At 44.9% G+C, this 21,938-nt stretch overlaps 1 protein-coding gene across 2 annotated transcripts; it reads left to right on the forward strand.

The window, feature by feature from the left end:
- Window positions 1-4,870: 4,870 nt before the first annotated feature.
- On the forward strand, window positions 4,871-14,352 carry LOC143934526 (olfactory receptor 5V1-like). 2 transcript variants are annotated; one of them, XM_077458213.1, is made up of 2 exons: window positions 4,871-4,955; window positions 11,886-14,352. In XM_077458213.1, the coding sequence occupies exon 2, from the start codon at window positions 11,912-11,914 to the stop codon at window positions 12,842-12,844; it is 933 nt and encodes a 310-aa protein (XP_077314339.1). In that variant the 5' UTR covers window positions 4,871-4,955; window positions 11,886-11,911; the 3' UTR covers window positions 12,845-14,352. The 2 variants fall into 2 exon arrangements, with proteins under 2 accessions (XP_077314339.1, XP_077314340.1); XM_077458214.1 differs by having other exon boundaries at window positions 4,871-4,911.
- Window positions 14,353-21,938: the final 7,586 nt, after the last annotated feature.

Consider the following 21,938-nt stretch of genomic DNA (forward strand, 5'->3'; position numbering starts at 1 on the left):
TGGATGGAGCCAAATACAGGACAATCTTAGAAGAAAACCTGTTAGGCCGGGTTCACACCTATGCGAATTAGACGCGGCTTTCCCCACATCCAATTCGAATAACAGGAGAATGTGACTGGCTCCCTATGGAGCTGGTTCACACATCTCCATTGCAGCTGCGGAGCGCACTTCACAGAAATGCTGTGCGTCTTTGGCTCAGTTTCAGGGCGGAATTCAGGCATAGAATCGCCCCTGATTCGTCCCTGAAACAGGGAGCGCTCCTGTGCAATCTGCAGCGGGTTACAGTGTGAACCCGGCCTTAGAGTCTGCAAAAGACTTGAGACTGGGGCAGAGGTTCACCTTCCAGCAGGACAACGACCCTCAACATACAGCCAGAGCTACGATGGAATGGTTTAGATCAAAGCATATTCATGTGTTAAGCCGCGTACACACGGTCGGAGAATCCGTCAGAATGTGTCCTATCGGACCGTGTCGTCGGATAATCCAACTGTGTGGTATGCATCGGACTGATTCCGTCCGAATCTCCGTCGGACCCAATTTTCCATGTTGGAAATATTTCCCGACCAACTGGGCCGGTCGGACCTAATCCGATCATGTGTAGAGCATTTTGATTGGACCAAGTGCCACGCATGCTCAGATCAAATTCCTACATCAAAGCTATTGGCTACTAACCTGAATGTAGTCCCATCGTAACGAAATTACGTCATCACGTTCTGAAAGATCGGATTTTTCGCCAACTTTGTCCGACCGTGTGTATGCAACAGTTTCGGACAAGATTCGATGGACAAAATCCGACGGATTTGGTTGGCAAAATCTCGGACCGTGTGTACAGGGGCTTAGAATGGCCCAGTCAAAGTCCAGACCTAAACCCTATTGAGAATATGTGGCAACACTTGAAAATTTCTGTTCAAAGACACTCTCCATCCAATCTGACAGAGCTTGAGCTATTTTGCAAAGAAGAATGAGCAAAAATGTCCCTCTCTATATTTGCAAAGCTGGTAGAGACACCCCCAAAATGACTTGCAGCTGTAATTGCAGTGAAATTCTGTTTATTATTTTGTCATAAAATAATACAATACAAACAGTGAACACCTCAAACGGAGGCGTCCATCCAGCCAGCGGCCGTTGAACTAACTAACATCAGACAACTATCTATCCCCTAAAACCCCCCCCACCCATCCCCCCCCCCGTGGTCACAGCTCAATCTTCTAACGGATTCACCCGTTGTCTTGCATCACACTAACAGGGCATCTCCATTGTCAGAGCCTCAGGTGACATAATCCCCTGGATGCATTACAGAAATCACTATATCACAACTCGACAACTTTAGCAGCAATATTATGCCCAACACCCGAACAACCATGTGACTCCAGGCCCTCTCAACCCACTGTTGATTCAGAGTTAAACCACGTGTGCCATACTTTATCAAACTTCTTCATACACCCCCTAGCTTCATAGGTGGCCTTGTAATATGGCAGCATCGAGTTGACCAACCCCTTCCAGAAGGAAATATCCGGAGCCCTGACTTTCCTCCAATGCAGCAATATGGCTTTCCTTCCATAAAATAACAACACATTTAACATTGTGCGCATTGCCCTAGACGGGACCACCTCCTCCACCAACCCCAATAAGCATACACGGATTGTTAAGGGGACTGATACCTGTATTAAATCAGATACGCAGGAGACTACCGCCTCCCAAAATTTCCGTATCTGAGGACATTCCCAAAAGATGTGATCCGCATTCGCGGGTGCGTGGGTACAACGCCAGCACTCCGCCGATACTGTCGGGTAGATCCTGTGCAATCTGGCGGGAGTAAAATAACACCTGTGCAAGAACTTGAACTGAATTAACCGATCCCGTGCGGACACCAAGTGTCTAAACGGTTGGATCCACAGAGAGTCCCAGTCCTCCCCCCTCACCTCTGGAACCTCTACCGCCCATTTATCCCTGCATTTAGCAATCGCCAAAGGTGTGGACGCAAACATTGCCTTGTACGTAATCGACAGAGGCTTTGTCAGACTCTCACTCCGTAGCAGAGTCTCGAGCGAAGAGGGGACCGACTCCACTCTCATCACTCGAAACTGAGCTTGATAAGCATGGCGGATCTGCAAATATCGGAATAAGTACCTGTTAGGGAGGTCATGTCTCATCTGCAATTGAGGGAACGTAAGCAGCTCCCCAAAAGTGGTTATGTCCCGTACTGTCTTAATCCCTTTCATCGCCCAGAGCATAGGATCCGGAAAACAATAAAAGTGGGGTAATGTGGGGTTCATCCACAAGGGAGTCGATGGGGACACCCCCCGGAAGGACGGGCACGCCAACCTGACCGCCACCCCCCACGCCTTAATGGTGGCCTTCATCGTGTCTGTTAAGGGCAATTCCGACCGGAGACCCCTGAACAGGGCAAACCGGAGACTCTCCAGGGAGCCCAGCAGAGCAGCCTCCAGCACGTTGGCAGCATCCCCCTCGTCTGCCGTTAACCATCTATGTGCAAACACCAGTTGACCAGCTAGATAGTACTTATGATAGTTGGGTAGCGCTAGTCCCCCCTGGTCAGTCGGTTCCTGCAGAGTTCCAATACCCACCCTTGGGGTCCCGGGGGCCCAAATGTAAGATGTGACAATGCCTTTAATCTTCTTGAAGTAAGACTTCGGAACCCACACCGGAGCATGTCTCTGAGGAAGTACAAAATAATTGGAAGAAATTTCATTTTTAGCAGACTAATTTTCCCAGCAAGGGATAACGGCAATTTAGCCCAAGCTTGAACCTTGTTCTTGAGTAATGGAATCAGGGGGAGCAAGTTCAGAGACATATAATCCCGGACATTGGCGTAAAAAAAAGTTTTGAAAACCATTTATCATTTTGCTTCCACTTCACAATTATGCGCCACTTTGTGTTGGTCTATCACATAAAATCCCAATAAAATACATTTACATTTTTAGTTGTAACATGACAAAATGTGGAAAATTTCAAGGGGTGTGAATACTTTTTCAAGGCACTGTATATGATTGTATCATCTCAGGCCATAACGTAGATGGTGACTCTGCATGATACTTGAGCAAAGATGGCTCTCTCATCCTTCTGTAGAGAAAAGCAGATGAAGGAATTGTCAGGGGGGGCACTATGATCTATGTCAAAAGTAATAAATATTTGGAAGGCTAACACATATGCATGACTTGGTATGCTCCACTTTATCAATAAAAAATACATCAAATGCAGATTTTTATATATTTTTTGTTTACTCCAAAATCATTTTTTTTGTATAAAAGTCTTTACCCTCCCGGATTAATGCTGATCCTCTTTCAGGTTTAAAAGAGAAGCATGGGATCCCCCTGCCGACTCTAATGCCACGTACATACGACCGAACTTTTCGAGGGACTAGGTCCGACAGTCTTTCCGACGGACTTTCCGAATGAACGACTTGGCCACACACAATCACACCAAAGTCCGACGGATTCGAATGTGATGACGTACGACCAGACTTGAATAAGGAAGTTAATAGCCAGTATCCAATAGCTGCCCTAGCGTCGGTTTTTGTCCGTCGGACTAGCATACACACGAACTGATTTCTCGGTCCGGCGGAGTTCCGGTTGGAAAATGTAAAACATGTTCTATTTCTAAAGTCCGACGGATTTTTGGCAAGCAAAGGTCTGATGGAGCCCACACACGATTGAATTGTCAGACGGACTCGTTCCGTTGGACCTTTGCTGTCAAAAATTCCGGTCGTGTGTACGTGGCATTACACTGAGAACCGAGAAATCGGAACACTGCCGATTTGCAGTTCTCACAGCTTCATGAGCAGAGGGCTGGTGACTGTCAGCCATGACTCTGCCCGCCCCCGTCCTTGCTGGAATGCTGGGCTGTGGAGGAGGCAGCTGACTCCTAAGAGGCTGAGCCGGATGCTAGTCCAGGCATGTGGGTGGATCCAGACCATATGGTCACGTTCCTTCCCGAGCCTGGACCAGCTCTGTGACATCAGCCAACAGCTCCACTCCTGTGATCCGTAGGAGAAGTATAGCCAAAACGAGCTTTGGCTGTACTTTTTTAATGATTCTGAGATCAATTAACCTACTTTCTGTGAGCCCGGGGTCTCACGGACCCGCCTCCTGATGGTGTATCATCATGCCAGCCTGAGCAGACATTACTCCTACAGAGAACAGTGCTAACAGAAAGCTATAAGAGTGTCAATCTGTGCTGCAGAGAAGAGGTGAGATACTCATCCTTTGACCAGCCAGGAGACACCAGTGAAAAAATTGACCAAGGTTTGCCAGCATTTAACCTATGTTACCAAAAGTATTGGGTCGTCTGCCTTTACACGAACATGAACTTTAATGGCATCCCAGTCTTAGTCTGTAGGGTTCAATATTGCGTTGGCCCGCCCTTTGCAGCTATAACAACTTCAACCCTTCTGGGAAGGCCGTCCACAAGGTTTAGGAGTGTTTATGGGGATGTTTGACCATTCTTCCAGAAGAGCATTTGTGAGGTCAGGCTCCGCTCGAATTCATCCCAAAGGTGTTCTATGGGGTTGAGGTCAGGACAGGCCAGTCAAGTTCCTCTACCCCAAATTTGCTCATCCAATACGTTTGACAATATAGTGTATTTACAATCTAATAGACTTTTACAGCCTCTAGCAAAACTACAAAACATCAGTTCTATAAAATAGTTTAAAAAACAATTAAAATTCCCCAATTTTTCTTTTTTTTTTGGGCTTTGTTTGGTTTAGCAGGCTGCTTTAAGGATTTATAATTGTTCAATTTTTCTGATGTTTCCCAGAAGAATTAAAGCTTTTATTAATGTTATTGCTGCAATCCCAACGGATCCTGGAAGTATATAAATCTCACAGTTTCTCGTTGTAAATAAGGCATGTCGGAAGCTTTCTTCTATGAACATTAAACAAGAATACTGATTGTAATCTGATATTACTGTCGTTTTTCTAAAGACAGCATGATCACGTATAACGTTTTCTTTTGATTTCTCTGCAAAATTTTGCAAAAAAATTAAGCTTTTTTTGGGTTTGAGCTGAAATGTATTTGCAAAAAAAAAAAATTTTCTTTTAATAGAGTTTTTGTTTTTTGTGTTTGTGTGTTTATTGTGTATATGTTTTCCCCTTTCTGTATATTCGGGTTTTGTGTGCTGTTGCAGTAAATTGTTTTGTTTTACTACTTTTTGTTATTTATGCTTTCTTTCTGAAAAAAAAAAAACTTTATTTAATATAATATCCCTTTGAAATTTTATTTCAATATAGTATTGTTTGTGTACTGTTTTTTTTTTTTAAATATATCCATTTTCCCAGTTTTTCTTTCTGTGAAAATAAAATAAAATGATGCAATGAAGCAGATCTCAAATACACCTTTAAAAATGAACATCTTTAATTTGCCTTCCCTTTTTGCCTCTGCTGTATTTTGCAGAAATGATCACATTTTGGGGAAATTAATTCTCCATTTCGCTCACCCTAAAGCGTGGATTTTTTCCCACCAAGCTTTTAATTTTGTTTTCTGTATTTTAGATCTTTCATCTCTGCCCTTACAGCCTACGTTGTACCCTATATTTTCAAAAGTATTGGATGAGCAAATTTGGGGTGGAGGAACTTGACTGACCTGCACAGAGTCCTGATCTCAACCTCCATAGAACACCTTTGGGATGAATTTGAGCGGGAACATGCGAGCCAGGCCTTCTCGTCCAACATCAGTGCCTGACCTCACGAATGTGCTTCTGGAAGAATAGTCAAAAATTCCCATAGACACCCTCCTAAACCTTGTGGATCGCCTTCCCAGAAGCGTTGAAGCTGTTATAGCTGCAAAGGGCAGGCCAACTCAATATTGAACCCTACGGACCAAGACTGGGATGCCATTAATGTTCATGTGTGTGTAAAGGCAGGCGTCACAATACTTTTGGTAATATAGTGTATGTCTGATTTCTTTTAGTGTGGAAATAAGAAAGCAGAAGTAGAAAGTCAGACAAAAGTTAGTTTATTAGACTAAAACATTTATTTTTGATTTTCATGGGTCAGTTAATGGGTATGACAAGTATAATAGTTTGTAGCCTATTGGTTATATAAAAGGATCAGACATTAGGAAAAATATCAAAAATACGCTAACCTCATATACCCCCTTCCATCCATGACACCTAGACAATGGCGTCATCAAGGTCCTTCAGACAAGATTCTGGGTGGGCTTGGGATCCCAAGTTTTTCTAGAGCTGGATAGTGCTGGATCATTTTCTTGACCAGGACCAGAAGGTTGAATCTCAACGTCTTCCTTCAGACAAAATTCTAGGTAGGCTTGGGATCCCAAGTTTTTGTAGAGCTGGATAGTGCTGGATCATTTTCTTGACCAGGACCAGAAGGTTGAATCTCAACATCTTCCTTCAACACACTTCCTTTAGACAAAATTCTAGGTGGGCTCGGGATCCCAAGTTTTTGTAAAGCTGGATAGTGCTGGATCATTTTCTTGACCAGGACCAGAAGGTTGAATCTCAACATCTTCCTTTAACACACTTCCTTCAGACAAGTTTCTAGATGGGCTTGGGATCCCAAGTTTTGACTTGGGACCAGAAGGGTGAATTTCCCCAACACTTATGTTGCGTACACACAACAATTGCGTGACCGTGTGTATGCAAGACAAGTTTGAGCTAACAACCTTTGAACAAAAATCCACGTTTTTGTTGGCGGAAAGTCTGTGGGTGTGTTTCCGGGGCATTACAGTGACAGCAGTGAAAACATGAAAAAGGATTCAGGCCTTCCGTACAGTGCCCAAGACTAAAAAAAAAAAATGAACTTTAGATATACTTTACCACATTAATTTAACCTTCTTCCCACCACGTAAATTCCAACTCCTGGATTTTTTTTTTTTTAATTAACATGTTGATACTGGTATATCATATATGCAGCATCACAGAAGTGGGCCTTTTTCTGAGGAGCAGAATATATGCACACCGGTGTTTGTGCTGGAAGCACGCTCCTACCATTAAGGCTGAGTTACTCCATGTCTCATATAATGATTGGAAGCTGGGAACACAGGCTCTTAATCACATAATTGCTGTGATTAGCATGTGATTGACTATTACAATGATCATTTAGTAAAACCCACCTCTGTACTCTCTTTCTCCTTCGGAATACATTGTGTCTTTTTACTGGCTAGAGAATTATACGCTGTGTCATCTTCTAATTGGAGAATTTAAAGAAAGACAAAAAACAACACACACATATGGTATTGCTGAAAATGTCAGGACTAGGGGAATATGTTTTGGGGTTTTGTTGTTTATAGTGGGTCATGTTAAGGACACGAAGTATAGAAATATACAGCTAAAGTTTTATTTAGATTTTTTTACTATCTTAGGCCAGTTTTTCTTTGATAACAAAACAATATGAGAGGCTATCATTAACATTTACCACCAAATGAAAGGCCAATTTATCCTGAAAAAAGGTATTATTTACCTGGATACAACCAGGATAAAACAAAAACAAACTCACAACACCCTCCCCACACCTTCGGTCCCTGCTGTACTTATCGCCATGAATGATTATCTTCTGCTTTCCATACCAGCTGGTGTAGTGGTCCGGGGCATTTGAAAAATGATGCCCGCAATGCTGAATGGGCATTGGTCAGTGCCGAAATGTGACCATGCTGAACGATGAGAATCTATCTGATCCCCCTTTGTTCACCCCTGAAGAAAGAATGGTGCAGAAAAGTATGTTTTTCAAATGCCCAGACTGCAGTTAAAGGTAATCACCCAAGTGTGGCAGGGAACCCAGGGTATGGGCAGGGTGCTGTGAGTTAGTTCAACTTTTCATGATCTGTAAAAAGGTGAACTAACCCTTTAACCACTTGCCGACCGCCGCACGCCGATGTACGTCGGCAGAATGGCACGGGCAGGCATAAGCACATACATGTACGTGATTTGCCTCCCGCGGGTCGGGGGCCCGATCGGGCCCCCGCCCGGTGCCTGCGGCGGTCGGTTTTCGTTCGGGAGCGATCCCGGACGAGGGGACGGCCATTCATTCATGGCCACCCCCTCGCGATCGCTCCCGACGAATGGAAATCCCCGGTGACATCACTTCCTCTCCTGTAATGTAAACACAGGAGAGGAAGTGATGTATTCTCTCCTCCGTGTCGGTATTTTTCGTTCCGACACGGAGGAGAGCGGATCAGTGAGTTGCACCAACACATCCCACACACAGTAGAACATGCCAGGCACACTCACACCCCCCCTTTACCCCCCGATCACCCCCCCAATTACCCCTGCCCCCCAGTCACAGTGACACCAATGTCATTTTTTTTTTTTTTTTTTTTTTTTTTTGCATTGGTGTCATTTGTGACTGTAATAACTGTTAGGGCAGTTAGGGTTAGCCCCCTTTAGTTCTAATGTACCCCCCTAACCCCCCCAATAAAGGTTTAACCCCGTGATCACCCCCCGTCGCCAGTGTCACTAAGGCTGGGTTCACATTGCAGCGGTTTATGAGAACGAATGTGATTCGCACCGCACTGCAGTGCAAATCACATCCGATCTCTGTGCGATTCGAGTTCAGCCATTCGCCGCACCCGCCACACCCGCCGCACCCGCCGCAAATTCGCACGGGACCCTTTTTTTGGCCCGCAGCAGAATCGGATCGCATGGGTGTTCACACCATGCGATCCGAGTTTGCAGATCGCACTGCGATATGCGAACTGATCTGGGGGTGTCAGTAACATTTCACTGACACTCCCAGCAGTTCGCATAGGGCAGTGTGAACTGCCGCCGGGAGGCATGCGATGCGGGAACCCGCCGCGGATTCGCGGCGTTTCCGCATCGCTCCAGTGTGAACCCAGCCTAATAAGCGATCATTTTTCTGATCGCCGTATTAGTGTCACAGGTGACGCTAGTTAGGCAGGTAGGTATTTAGGTTCGCCGCAGCTTTTTATAGCGCTAGGGACCCCCATATACTACCGCATAAAGCCCCCTGATTGCCCCCTAGTTAACCCTTTCACCAGTGATCACCATATAACTGTTACAGGTGACGCTGGTTGGTTAGTTATTTTTTTATAGTTTCAGGGCACCCGCCATTTATTACCTAATAAAGGTTTAACCCCCTGATCACCCGGCAGGTGTCATTTGTGACTAATAACTGTTAGGGCAGTTAGGGTTAGCCCCCTTTAGTTCTAAGGTACCCCCCTAACCCCCCCAATAAAGGTTTAACCCCGTGATCACCCCCCGTCGCCAGTGTCACTAAGGCTGGGTTCACATTGCAGCGGTTTATGAGAACGGATGTGATTCGCACCGCACTGCAGTGCAAATCACATCCGATCTCTGTGCGATTCGAGTTCAGCTATACAGATAGTATGGCTGAATTCGTGTCGCACCCGCCGCACCCGCCGCAAACTCGCACGGGACCCTTTTTTTGGTCCGCAGCAGAATCGGATCGCATGGGTGTTCACACCATGCGATCCAAGTTTGCAGATCGCACTGCGATATGCGAACTGATCTGGGGGTGTCATTAACATTTCACTGACACTCCCAGCAGTTCGCATAGGGCAGTGTGAACTGCCGCCGGGAGGCATGCGATGCGGGAACCCGCCGCGCATTCGTGGCGTTCCCGCATCGCTCCAGTGTGAACCCAGCCTAATAAGCGATCGTTTTTCTGATCGCTGTATTAGTGTCACAGGTGACGCTAGTTAGGCAGGTAGGTATTTAGGTTCGCCGCAGCTTTTTATAGCGCCAGGGACCCCCATATACTACCGCATAAAGCCCCCTGATTGCCCCCTAGTTAACCCTTTCACCAGTGATCACCATATAACTGTTACAGGTGACGCTGGTTGGTTAGTTATTTTTTTATAGTTTCAGGGCACCCGCCATTTATTACCTAGTCTCACTAGTGTACCCCTAAATTTAGGGGTGTCTACTTTCTAAAATGGGGTCATTTGGGGGGGGGGGTTTGTGCCATCTTGGCATTTTATGGCCTTCAAAACTGTAACGCCCTTAGAAAGCCTGAAGGCGGTGCTTGGTTTTTGGGGCCCCGTACGCGGCTAGGCTCCCAAAAAGTCCCACATATGTGGTATCCCCGTACTCAGGAGAAGCAGCAGAATTTATTTTGGGGTGTCATTTCACATATGCCCATGGCATGCGTGAGCAATATATCATTTAGTGACAACTTTGTGAAAAAAAAAAAAAGTTTGTAATTTTCCCGCAACTTGTGGCAAAATATAAAATATTCCATGGACTCAACATGCCTCTCAGCAAATAGCTTGGGGTGTCTACTTTCTAAAATGGGGTCATTTGTGGGGGTTTTGTGCCATCTTGGCATTTTATGGCCTTCAAAACTGTAATAGGTAGTGAGAAGTGAACTCAAAAAATTACGCCCTTAGAAAGCCTGAAGGCGGTGCTTGGTTTTCGGGGCCCCGTACGCGGCTAGGCTCCCAAAAAGTCCCACATATGTGGTATCCCCGTACTCAGGAGAAGCAGCAGAATTTATTTTGGGGTGTCATTTCACATATGCCCATGGCATGCATGAGCAATATATCATTTAGTGACAACTTTGTGAAAAAAAAAAAAAAAAAAAAAAAGTTTGTAATTTTCCCGCAACTTGTGGCAAAATATAAAATATTCCATGGACTTAACATGCCTCTCAGCAAATAGCTTGGGGTGTCTACTTTCTAAAATGGGGTCATTTGTGGGGGTTTTGTGCCATCTTGGCATTTTATGGCCTTCAAAACTGTAATAGGTAGTGAGGCGTGAAATCAAAAATTTACGCCCTTAGAAAGCCTGAAGGCGGTGCTTGGTTTTCGGGGCCCTGTACGCGGCTAGGCTCCCAAAAAGTCCCACATATGTGGTATCCCCGTACTCAGGAGAAGCAGCAGAATTTATTTTGGGGTGTCATTTCACATACGCCCATAGCATGTGTGAGCAATATATCATTTAGTGACAACTTTGTGTAAAAAAAAAAAAAAAATTTTTTTTTTGTCATTATTCAATCGCTTGAGGCAAAAAAATAAAATATTCAATGGGCTCAACATGCCTCTTATCAATTTCCTTAGGGGGTCTACTTTCCAAAATGGGGTCATTTGGGGGGGTTTTGTACTGCCCTGTCATTTTAGCACCTCAAGAAATGAGATAGGCAGTCGTAAACTAAAAGCTGCGTAAATTCCAGAAAACGTACCTTAGTTTGTAGATGTGACAACTTTTGCGCAAACCAATAAATATACAATTATTGACTTTTTTTTTACCAAAGACATGTGGCTGAATACATTTTGGCCTAAATGTATGACTAAAATTGAGTTTATTGGATTTTTCTAATAACAAAAAGTAGAAAATATCATTTTTTTTCAAAATTTGCGGTCTTTTTACGTTTATATCGCAAAAAATAAAAATCGCAGAGGCAATCAAATACCATCAAAAGAAAGCTCTATTTGTGGGAAGAAAAGGACACAAATTTTGTTTGGGTACAACATTGCATGACCGCGCAATTACCAGTTAAAGCAGCGCAGTGCCAAAGTGTAAAAAGACCTCTGGTCATTTACCAGCAAAATGGTCCGGTCTGAAAGTGGTTAAGATTTGTTTTACCTCCAGGTGTTAAGGGGTTAACTGGGCCCCTCAGGAAGTGAACAATATAAAAGAAGGGGCTTAGGCTGCAGTACTCGCCTCCAGTCTGGAACTAAGCATAATTTAACCCTAAAGACTGGGGACATACTATGAAGGCTGGGCCACCACTGGAGAAGATTGGAAGAGGAAGCAACGTGTCACATGACCAGCCAGAAGACTTCTGAAAAAAGGTAAGTAAGAAAAGAAAACAAAGCATACACACCTCATTTGGGGGAAGAGCGGGGTTTCAAAAGTGTGGGAACTTCTCTCTTTTTAGAACTTATGTCCTTTCTATCTCATGTTCCTTGATCTTGTTTTTTCTATTTCAGCATTTAGTTGTAATTTTATTATTACCATGATGAATACCAGTACAGTGACAGAGTTCATCCTCCTTGGATTTCCAGCCCTGATCTCTGTACAGATTGCTCTATTTTGTGTCTTTTTTATATTTTACATATCGACTCTCCTAGGAAACGCTCTTATCCTCGTCACAACTACCTTTAGTACGGAGCTCCACACTCCCATGTATTTCTTCCTCGGCAACCTGTCTGTTCTAGAGATTTTTTATACCTCGGTGACCATTCCTAAAATGCTTTTTAATTTTCTCTTGAAGACCAGTTCCATCTCCTTTATAGCTTGTGCTGCCCAAGTGTATTTTTTCATAGCCCTGGGCAGTATTGAGTGCACCTTACTAGCTGTCATGGCTTATGACCGATATGTAGCCGTCTGCCACCCATTGCATTATGTGATGATCATGGACAGACGTAAATGTGTCAAATTAACTGGCTGTTCTTGGTTTAGTGGGTTTGTAAACTCTATGATCCATACTAGTTGTACTTTCCACCTTACGTTTTGCTCTTCCAACAGAATAAATCAGTTTTTTTGTGACATCCCACCCTTGCTGAAGGTGGCCTGTGGTCAAACTATGCATGCTGAGATTGTCCTATTCATTGTTGGTGGTGCTTATGGATATGGATCTTTCCTGTTGACTTTAATATCATACATTCACATAATTTCCACCATACTAAAAATCAGATCCAAAGAAGGACAGCGAAAGGCCTTCTCTACTTGTACATCTCATCTCATTGTCGTGACCTTGTTCTTCGGAACTTCTTTCTCTGCCTATTTGAAGCCTACATCGAAATTTTCATCGGAAGAAGAAAAGCTGGTTCCTGTGTTTTATGCTGTAATCACCCCCACCCTGAACCCCATCATATATACACTGAGGAATAAGGATTTTAAAAGCGCCATAAGGAAGATGAAGGGTCTTGGTTATGCAAAGTTTTAGTCCTGGCTGAGGAAGTTCTCATCCTAGGTTTGATGTGGGCATAATGTTTCCACCTCCATGTTTGACGGTATAAGGAAGATGAAGGGTCTTGGTTATGCAAAGTTTTAGTCCTGGCTGAGGAAGGAATTTCTCATCCTAGGTTTGATGTGGGCATAATGTTTCCACCTCCATGTTTGACGGTATAAGGAAGATGAAGGGTCTTGGTTATGCAAAGTTTTAGTTATAACCAGTCAAAGTTGGTTTTCATTTGGGGTCCTGCTTTCCATGCTTTGAGCTTTCGACAGAAGTTTTGTGCTCGGAAGCCATTCCCCCCTCCAAGGAAGAACAAATAGAGATGAACAGCTAGCCTTTGTGAGAACAAATTCTGCCTTTTATAGATGATTTTCGTGTATGGATATTTTTACATAGTTACTGTACATAGCTTGCACCAATGTATGTATGTACTGTATATACCAGGGTTTTTCAACCAGGGTTCCATGGATCCCTAAGGTTCCTCCAGAGCAATGGTCTCCAAACTGTAGCCCAGGGGCCTGATACAGCCCTTTTCCTGCTTTTTCCTGGCCCTTGGGGCACTATTTTGTTCACCGACACCAACAATCGAGCACAATTCCTCTCAATGACACCAACATTGCGGCACAATTCCTCCCAATGACACCAATAATGGGGCCCAATGACACCAATGATGCAACACAGTTCCTACCAATGACACCGTTTGCTTACTCCAAATGATGCTGGGACATTTTCTACTCCCAATTTGCCAAAGTTTGACCCCCTCGAAGACTAAGCCCTTGTACACACGGTAGGACATTCCGACAACCAAATCCGTCGGATTTTGTCCGTAACTGTTGCATACACGCAGTCGGACAAAGTTGTCGGAAAATCCGATCGTTCAGAACGTGATGACGTTATTTAGTTACGACGGGACTACGTTCAGGCTAGTAGCCAATAGCTTTGGTCTAGGAATTTGATCTGAGCATGCGTGGCACTTTGTCCGATCGGAAATTCTCTACACATGATCGGACTATGTCCGATCGGATCATGTTGTCGGAAAATTTTATCGACAAGTTGGAAAACTCGGTCCGTCGGATACTCAGACGGAAACAGTCCGATGGAGACCACACACGGTCGGATTATGCGACAACATGGTCCGATCGGACATTTTCCGTCGGAATGTCCGACCGTGTGTACACGGGCTAAAGGACAGTAAACCAGCCCTTTGTTCAGAAAGTTTTGAGATCCCTGCTCCTGAGGTCTCTAGGGGCTCCTTGAGCAGTGAGCAATTTCTGCCTCTTAGATAAGTAACCAGTGACACCATTGATCTTTTTAGCTATCTGTAAGGGAGAAATTGTTCTCACTGACCACAAGTGTAAGGAGCACTAATATATCATGAGTTGTAGACATAGTAATTACTAGGGGATACCATACTTGTGGGATCCTTCTAAAAGCTGGACATCACTGTAATAGGCACCACTACAGTGATCTCCACTAGCTTCTGGGTTCCATGCCAAGTGGCTGACTTATTGTTTACTGAATACAGAAATTTGTCTAATCGGCACAGGCGCCATTCTCGGAACGCTTAGCATTTTCACAATCGATGCAAAGGGTTCCCTGATTGGACGAGGTAGAGATCACAGGCTCTCCACTTTATCCCATCAGAGAATGCTTTGCGGTTATTCAGAAAATGCAAAGTATTCTTTGAATGGCAACCGTGTTGCACAAACGTCCTCGGAGAAGCTAGTGCAGATCACTGTGGTAGCGGTGTCCACTACAGTCATTTCCAGCTTCTAGGTGGATCGGCTAGGTATGGCATATACAGAGAGGGAAAAAAGTATTTGATCCCCTGGTGATGAAAAATGATGAGTCTATTTTTTTTTTTTTTTTTTACATAAGATTTTATTAAATTTGTACAGTACATGTCAGAACAGTGGTACAATCTCAGCAGTGATCATTATGGCAGTTTACAGTGGTAAATCACGAAGAGTATTTAGAGAGCAAAGTCAAATCTGGGCTAAGCAGCATATAAACAGATCATATTACAGCATACATTCAGGTAGTGTCTCTATCAAACCAGAATTGCAGTCAAAGAGTAAGGTCCGTGGATTACACAACATCACGGGTGGGATACCATCGTTTATACCAAACACAAGTCATCCCCATTTAACTTAGAAGGGCAGACAGATTCCCCGGCCCTCCCTACCACCCCCACCTTCCTACCTAGAGATGCTTATACCATCTGGAGCTTAGTGACTAAGGAAGTGGTCTCTCTTTGGTCCAGGGACCCCATACCTTATCAAATTTTTTGGGACAGTTCCTTCCTAAGTACGTCAATTTATAGAGCGGCAAGGCCGCATCGATCAGGGCTCACCATTGAGAAACCGTTGGGGGACTAGGGTCCTGCCATTTAATTAGTATACCTTTCCTAGCATAGAAGGCTGAATAGAACACATTGTTTTTTAGCCTGCGATGTTGGGAGCGTGTGGATCACATGGAACAGAAAATCGGCCTATAGAGCTGATCTCCGATGCCACCCCCCTCTAGAAGGCCTGTAAGTACACACAGGACCATACAATATGGAAAAAAGTGCCAGCGGTCGAGCCGCATTTAGGGCACACACCATTTCTGTCAGGGTAAATTCTGGTCAAACGATCCGGGGAGTAATAAACCTAAGCTGGGTGTATCTGCCTCTAGAGGATATCATGAGGGGTAGATACTGTTGGACACCCTCCTCCCAATCCTCCGCCAACTCTGGTATATCCCGCTGCCATCTGGAGAACAGACGGGAGACAACAGATGTATCAATACCATTTAAAACAGCATATAGGGTCGACAGCATTTTCTTTTCATTCGAGAGGGCCAGAATTGTCTCCACAGGGGTCGCCTCCAGAGCGATAGCACATGTAAACTGAGCGCGATAGGCATGCCGGAGCTGGATGTACCTAAAAAACATGGAGTTAGGCAGCCCGTGTCTACATTTCAGTTCATCAAATGGAAGCAGCCCCTGTGGGGAGGAGACATCCGCCAAGGTTTTGATACCACTCCGGACCCACAGCATCGGGTCTGGAATGGTTCGAAAGTGGGGCAGCCGCGGGTTCCCCCACAGTGGAGTATCAGGGGACCAACTGTGCGGTTTCCCTATCCTGGCCCTGACTGCATCCCATACCCTCAGCGTGGTCCGCATCGAGGGAGTAACCCCGGATTGGACCTAGGGCCTCTGTGGACCAAATTCCGGAGTTCGGAATAAGAGCCCAGGAGTGCCGCCTCAAGGGTAGCCGCAGGGTTTGCCGGTTCTGCCGACAACCACCACCGCACCGTTACCAAAACTGCGGCCCAGTAGTATTTCACAAAGCACGGTAAAGCGAGTCTATAATTTTAATGGTCAGTTTAATTTAACAGTGAGAGACAGAATAACAACAAAAATATCCAGAAATTTTATTTAAAAAAAAGTTATAAATTGATTTGCATTTTAATGAGTGAAATAAGTATTTGACCCCTTCGCAAAACATAATTTATTACTTGGTGGCAAAACCCTTGGCAATCAGAGGTCAGACGTTTCTTATAGTTGGCCACCAGGTTTGCACACATCTCAGGAGGGATTTTCTCCCACTCCTCTTTGCAGATCCTCTCCAAGTCATTAAGGTTTTCAGGCTGACGTTTGTTAACTCAAACCTTCAGCTCCCTCCACATATTTTCTATGGGATTAAGGTCTGGAGACTGGCTAGGCCACTCCAGGACCTTAATGTTCTTCTTGAGCCACTCCTTTGTTGCCTTGGCCTCGTGTTTCGGGTCATTGTCCATCCAGGACCCATTTTCAATGCCCTGGCTGAGGAAGGAGGTTCTCACCCAAGATTTGCCGATACATGGCCCCGTCCATCGTCCCTTTGATGTGGTGAAGTTGTCCTGTCCCCTTAGCAGAAAAACACCCCCAAAGCATAATGTTTCCACCTCCATTTTTGACGGTGGGGGTGATGTTCTTGGAGTCATAGAAAGCATTTCTCCTCCTCCAAACATGGTGAGTTGAGTTGATGCCAAAGAGCTCAACTTTGGTCTCCTCTAACCACAACACTTTCACCCAGTTCTCCTCTGAATCATTCAGATGTTCATTAGAAAACTTCTTGTAGCCAATTCCAGCCTTGTGTAGGTCTACAATCTTGTCCCTGACATCCTTGGACAGCTCTTTGGTCTTGGCCATGGTGGAGAGATTAGAATCTGATTTATTGCTTCTGTGGACCAGTGGCGGATCCGGGGGGGGCAACGGGTCAATTGCCCCCCCCCCCCCGAGAATATGGGTGAGTGAGTGGGCGGCTCCGCGGGTGAGAGTGCGGCCAGCTCTGCGGATGGGTCGTGGCTGCCGGGTGGCTCGGTTGGTGAGCAGGCGAGATGCTCGGTGGGAAGGTGAGAGAGCGGGCGAGCAGCCCAAGCGCCCGCCCTGCATCCCTGCAGTTCCACCCTCACTGTGCAGGCAGCTTCGGGCAGCAGAGAGATTACATCATCTTTCTGCTGCCTGACTGGTAATCTGCTGCCTGACTCTGGGACACAGTAAAAGACCACCTTAGCAGGAAAGTGACGCAGCAAGTGACAATTGTAGCAGACAAGTAACAATCCACAACATGTGACAGGCGACATGGCACGTAAATCTGCATTGTGTGACAGGCGACGTAGCAAGTGACAATTCGCAACGTGTGGCAAGTGACGATCCGCATCTGCTGGCAGGCAACGGTGGCAAGTGACACACTCAGGGCTCCCACTGATTCTGCATTATGGTGAGTTGAACGATTTAATATTTATATAACAATGCAATAATAGTAATAATGCGCTTCAATCATCCTGACACCATAAAAACCATGGTGCCGTGATGATGAAGCGCCAACACCAACCATTGCCCCGCTAAATTGCCCCCTAAAAAATGTATTTTCTGTCCGTGCCCCTCCCGAGACTAGACTCTGGATCCGCCCCTGCTGTGGACAGGCGTCTTTTATACTGGTAATCTCAGCTCATTACCTGTTTAGAAGACGCCCGGGGCCCCGAAATCTTGCTGATTGATAGGAGATCAAATACTTATTTCACTCATTAAAATACAAATCAATTTATAACTTTTTTGAAATGCATTTTTCTGGATTTCTCATGATTCCGAGCATGCGTGGAACTTTGTGCGTCGGAATGGTGTACACGCAATCGGAAATTTCCGACAACGGATTTTGTTGTCGGAAAATTTAAGAACCAGATCTCAAATTTTGAGAATTTCCGATGGAAAGTGTCTGATGGAGCCTACACACGGTCAGAATTTCTGACAAAATGCTCCCATCGAACGTTTTCCGTTGAAAAATCCGACCGTGTGTACGAGGCATAAGGAGAGAGGACCTATGGTGGAAACTCTGCACTAATACACCACGATTGCTAGGTTGCGGTGGGTTAGTCCTCTCACCTGTTTACGCTCTTCCGGCGTTTAATACATGACGCTGGCGTGAACACGCCCCGTACCTGGGGTATATCAGTAGCGGTCTCTCGCCGGTTCAGTCCCTGCATACTCGCTGACTGGGAGTGTTCAACCTGCACAACATATCACAATACCTTCGGTAATTACATCTGTTAAATTTAGATCCTTTTACACTTTATTTGCTACATTTTGGTTCTTTGCACCCCTGTTTCTGTTGCCATTACACATACACCTTCTCAGCACCAACACTTTTATTATTTTCAATGATCTCAATTATAAATTATTACAACTTCTTTGCATCACTAGTATACACACACTAATTCCACTCCTCCTTCACTTATTTTTTATTATTAGAATTGGACTTTCACGGTGGCATGTTTGCACATTCCCGAGCGATGGTGCGCTGTACTGCTCCGGCGACTATATCGGCTGGTGTCCCCCGGCCCGGGGTTAACTCTTTTTTGAAGGGTGTTCTCTGCCTCAACCCCGGTTGAGATTAAATGGATTCCAGACCACCACGTGATTTCACCTCAGGAACCTTGATTATTTTTGGTTGCCTATTTATATTGACATGCATCTGACTACTGACGATTGGTATAAAACCATGAAACGCGTAGAGTTAACATTTAATGGATGCACTTATTTTTATATTTTTTTATAATATTGTCAAATCCAATGCCCTGTTTATTATTTATATGTGGATACGGCTGTATTAATTACACTATATGCCTTTTGTATGACCTATTATTTTTATCAATTGTATCATTATGTCCAATAACTGATTATATTAAATTAATTTATACAAATATTACTATGTAAATCATGTGATTACGGTATTATTATATAGTAATATGAATTTATTGATATGATTATGTTTCTTTGGAACATGGTTCAATATGACCCTAATACCTAGGCATTACAAACAGCTTATCAATCATTGACCAGCCTCATTTAAAGCGGGAGTCCGCCGGGAGTGCGCGTTTTTTTTTTTTTTTTAAAAGCCAGCAGCTACAAATACTGCAGCTGCTGACTTTTAAAATAGTGACACTTACCTGTCCAGCGCGCCCGCGATGTCGGCACCCGAAGCCGATCTCTCGATCGTCTCTCGGGTGCTGCCGCCGCCATCTTGGGTATGGGAATCAGGAAGTGGAGCCTTTAGGCTTCATTTCCCGGTTCCCTACTGCGCATGCGCGAGTCGCGCTGCGCAATAAGGATGGTCCCGCTGCCTCTGGGATCTGTGTGTTTCCCAGCAGGCAGCGGGGGACTTTCGGAAAGGGGCGTAATCTACGCCCCTTTCCGCAGAGAGCTATCCCGGAAGTGGGTGCAGATACCTGTACTGTACAGGTATCTGCACCCCCCTCCCCCCTGAAAGGTGCCAATTGTGGCGCCGGAGGGGGGGAGGGTTCCGATGAGCGGAAGGTCCACTTTAGGGTGGACCTCCGCTTTAAAGTCCCATTTTAAATGCAAACTTTTTCTACTTAATCTGTAAACTATTTTTTTTTTTTCAATAAGTTTAGTCAAGTTTTTTGTACAAAAAAAAAATGGTAAAACTGAGGAAGATATTATAGAAGTGTCATTACTTTTAATATCCTGGCGTGTCATTGCGTACATTTTTATATACATCTGTGTTAATAAAGATCGCATCACTTGTAGTTCGTCATTGAAATAAGGCAAGAATATTTAGACAAATTCTGATATTTGCAACATTTAAGCCTCAAATATTTCTGCAGTGTATATATTGTAAAAAAAAAACTAAAATTAACCACTTGACCACCAGAAGATTTAGCCCCCCCCCATAGCCAGGCTATTTTGTGCAATACGGCACTGTGTTACTTTAACTGACAATTGCGCATTCGTGTGATGCTGTACCCAATTAAGATGTATGTCTCCCCCCCCCCCCCCCAAAAAAAAATTAACCTTTCTTTTGGTGGTATTGGATCACCTCTGCAGTTTTTTATTTTGTTTAACTATAAACAAAAAATGAGTGACAATTTTGAAAAAAAAAAATCATTATTTTTTATTTTTTGCTATAATAAATATCCCCCCAAAAATATAACAAGACAATTTTTTTCCTCATTTTAGACCAATATGTATTCTACATACTTTTGGTAAAAAAAAAAAAATCTCAATAATCTTATATTGATTGGTTTGCGCAAAAATTATAGCGTCTACAAATCAGGGGATAGATTTATGGCATTTTTATTATTAACTTTTTTCCTTATTAGTAATGGCGGCGATCTGCGATTTTTTTTTTATCGTGACTGCGACATTATGGCGGACACATCGGACACTTTTGACACTATTTTGGAACCATTGCAGCAATCAGTGCTATAAAAAATGCACTGATTACTGTGTAAAACGGGCAGGGAAGGGGTTAACCACTAGGGGGGCGATCAAGGGGTTAAGTATGTCCTAGGGACTGATTCTTACTGTGGAGGGGATGGGCTACCACTGACACGACAGCGATCACTGCTCCCGATGACAGGGGGTAGTGATCTCTGTCATGTCACTAGGCAGTACGGGGAATTGCCTTGTTTACACAGGCATCTCCCCCGTTCTACCTCTCCACACCTCAATCGCGGGCCGCCGGCGAATATCCTGTCACCGGGAGCGGTGATCTCTGTCATGTCACTGGCAGAACAGGGAAATGCCTTGTTTACATAGGCACTTCCCCATTCTGCGGCTCCGTGACACGACCGCCAGGAGACTGGTGGACATCGAGTCCACGGGTCCCGCAGGCACAGTCACCACTCTGTACGCATCACTCTAACCCCGCCAATTACAGGGAACGTACAGGTGCGCCCATTTGCCCACCGCTGCCGTTGTGCCGACGTATATCGCGGTGCGGCGATCGATAAGTGGTTATGTGTAGAGGTTATAGAATAGATGATCTACTCATCCAATTCTTCACTCCTCCATGCTGCTAGACCGGCACCCGCAGCATCTTCTCCCCCTACGTTCCAGGGCACTAAGGTCCTGACATCATCAAAACTTATGCAGGGCCCAAAGCCCTAGATTGGATGTGATGACGCTGAGGGACAGTTCACCACCGGAGGAATTGGAAATGGAGGATCTTCTGGAGTAGAGTTTTTAGAATCCTCCTACCAAGTCTTATAGAGAAGGTGACTTCCAGGGCCGGGATAAGGGGTGGGCAGGAGGGATGGCTGCCTTGGGTGCGGTAGCATCATGTGAGGTGGTAGGGCGTTGCATGTAGAGCTCCTACCTACAAGCTGACATGAGTAGTGACGGTGGATTCATTACTCCTGTTAGCTTAGCGCTGTAGGAGACCAGCCAGATCTGGCGAGAAGGAGAGAGCCGGGAGGAGGTGCAGGTTGTGCTCTCTTGCCCCTCCAGCTCCTCCCTCCTGTCACTGCAGCTCTCCTGGATCGGGAATGCCGGATCACCACTGTGCAGTGTTCGTTTAACCTTCATCATCTCCTCCCAGCAAAGAACAGAGGGCCGGTAAGCAAGCACCGTACAGTGGCCAGTGCCAGTGGCATCTCCAGTGAGGGGCCCCGACATTGTGTTTCCATTGCTCTTCAGCAGCCGACGTCTATCCCCACCATTTGCCTGTCAAAACTGTTGAAGCGGACCTTCAGCCATTTTTTCAAACTTTCCATCTATTAAATCTTTTGCCCTTGTTGTTGTTTTAACTTTGGA

This window comes from Lithobates pipiens, unplaced genomic scaffold (assembly GCF_037356315.1).
Source record: "Lithobates pipiens isolate NorthernLeopardFrog02 unplaced genomic scaffold, aLitPip1_a1.2 Scaffold_27, whole genome shotgun sequence".
Lineage (NCBI taxonomy): Eukaryota > Metazoa > Chordata > Amphibia > Anura > Ranidae > Lithobates > Lithobates pipiens.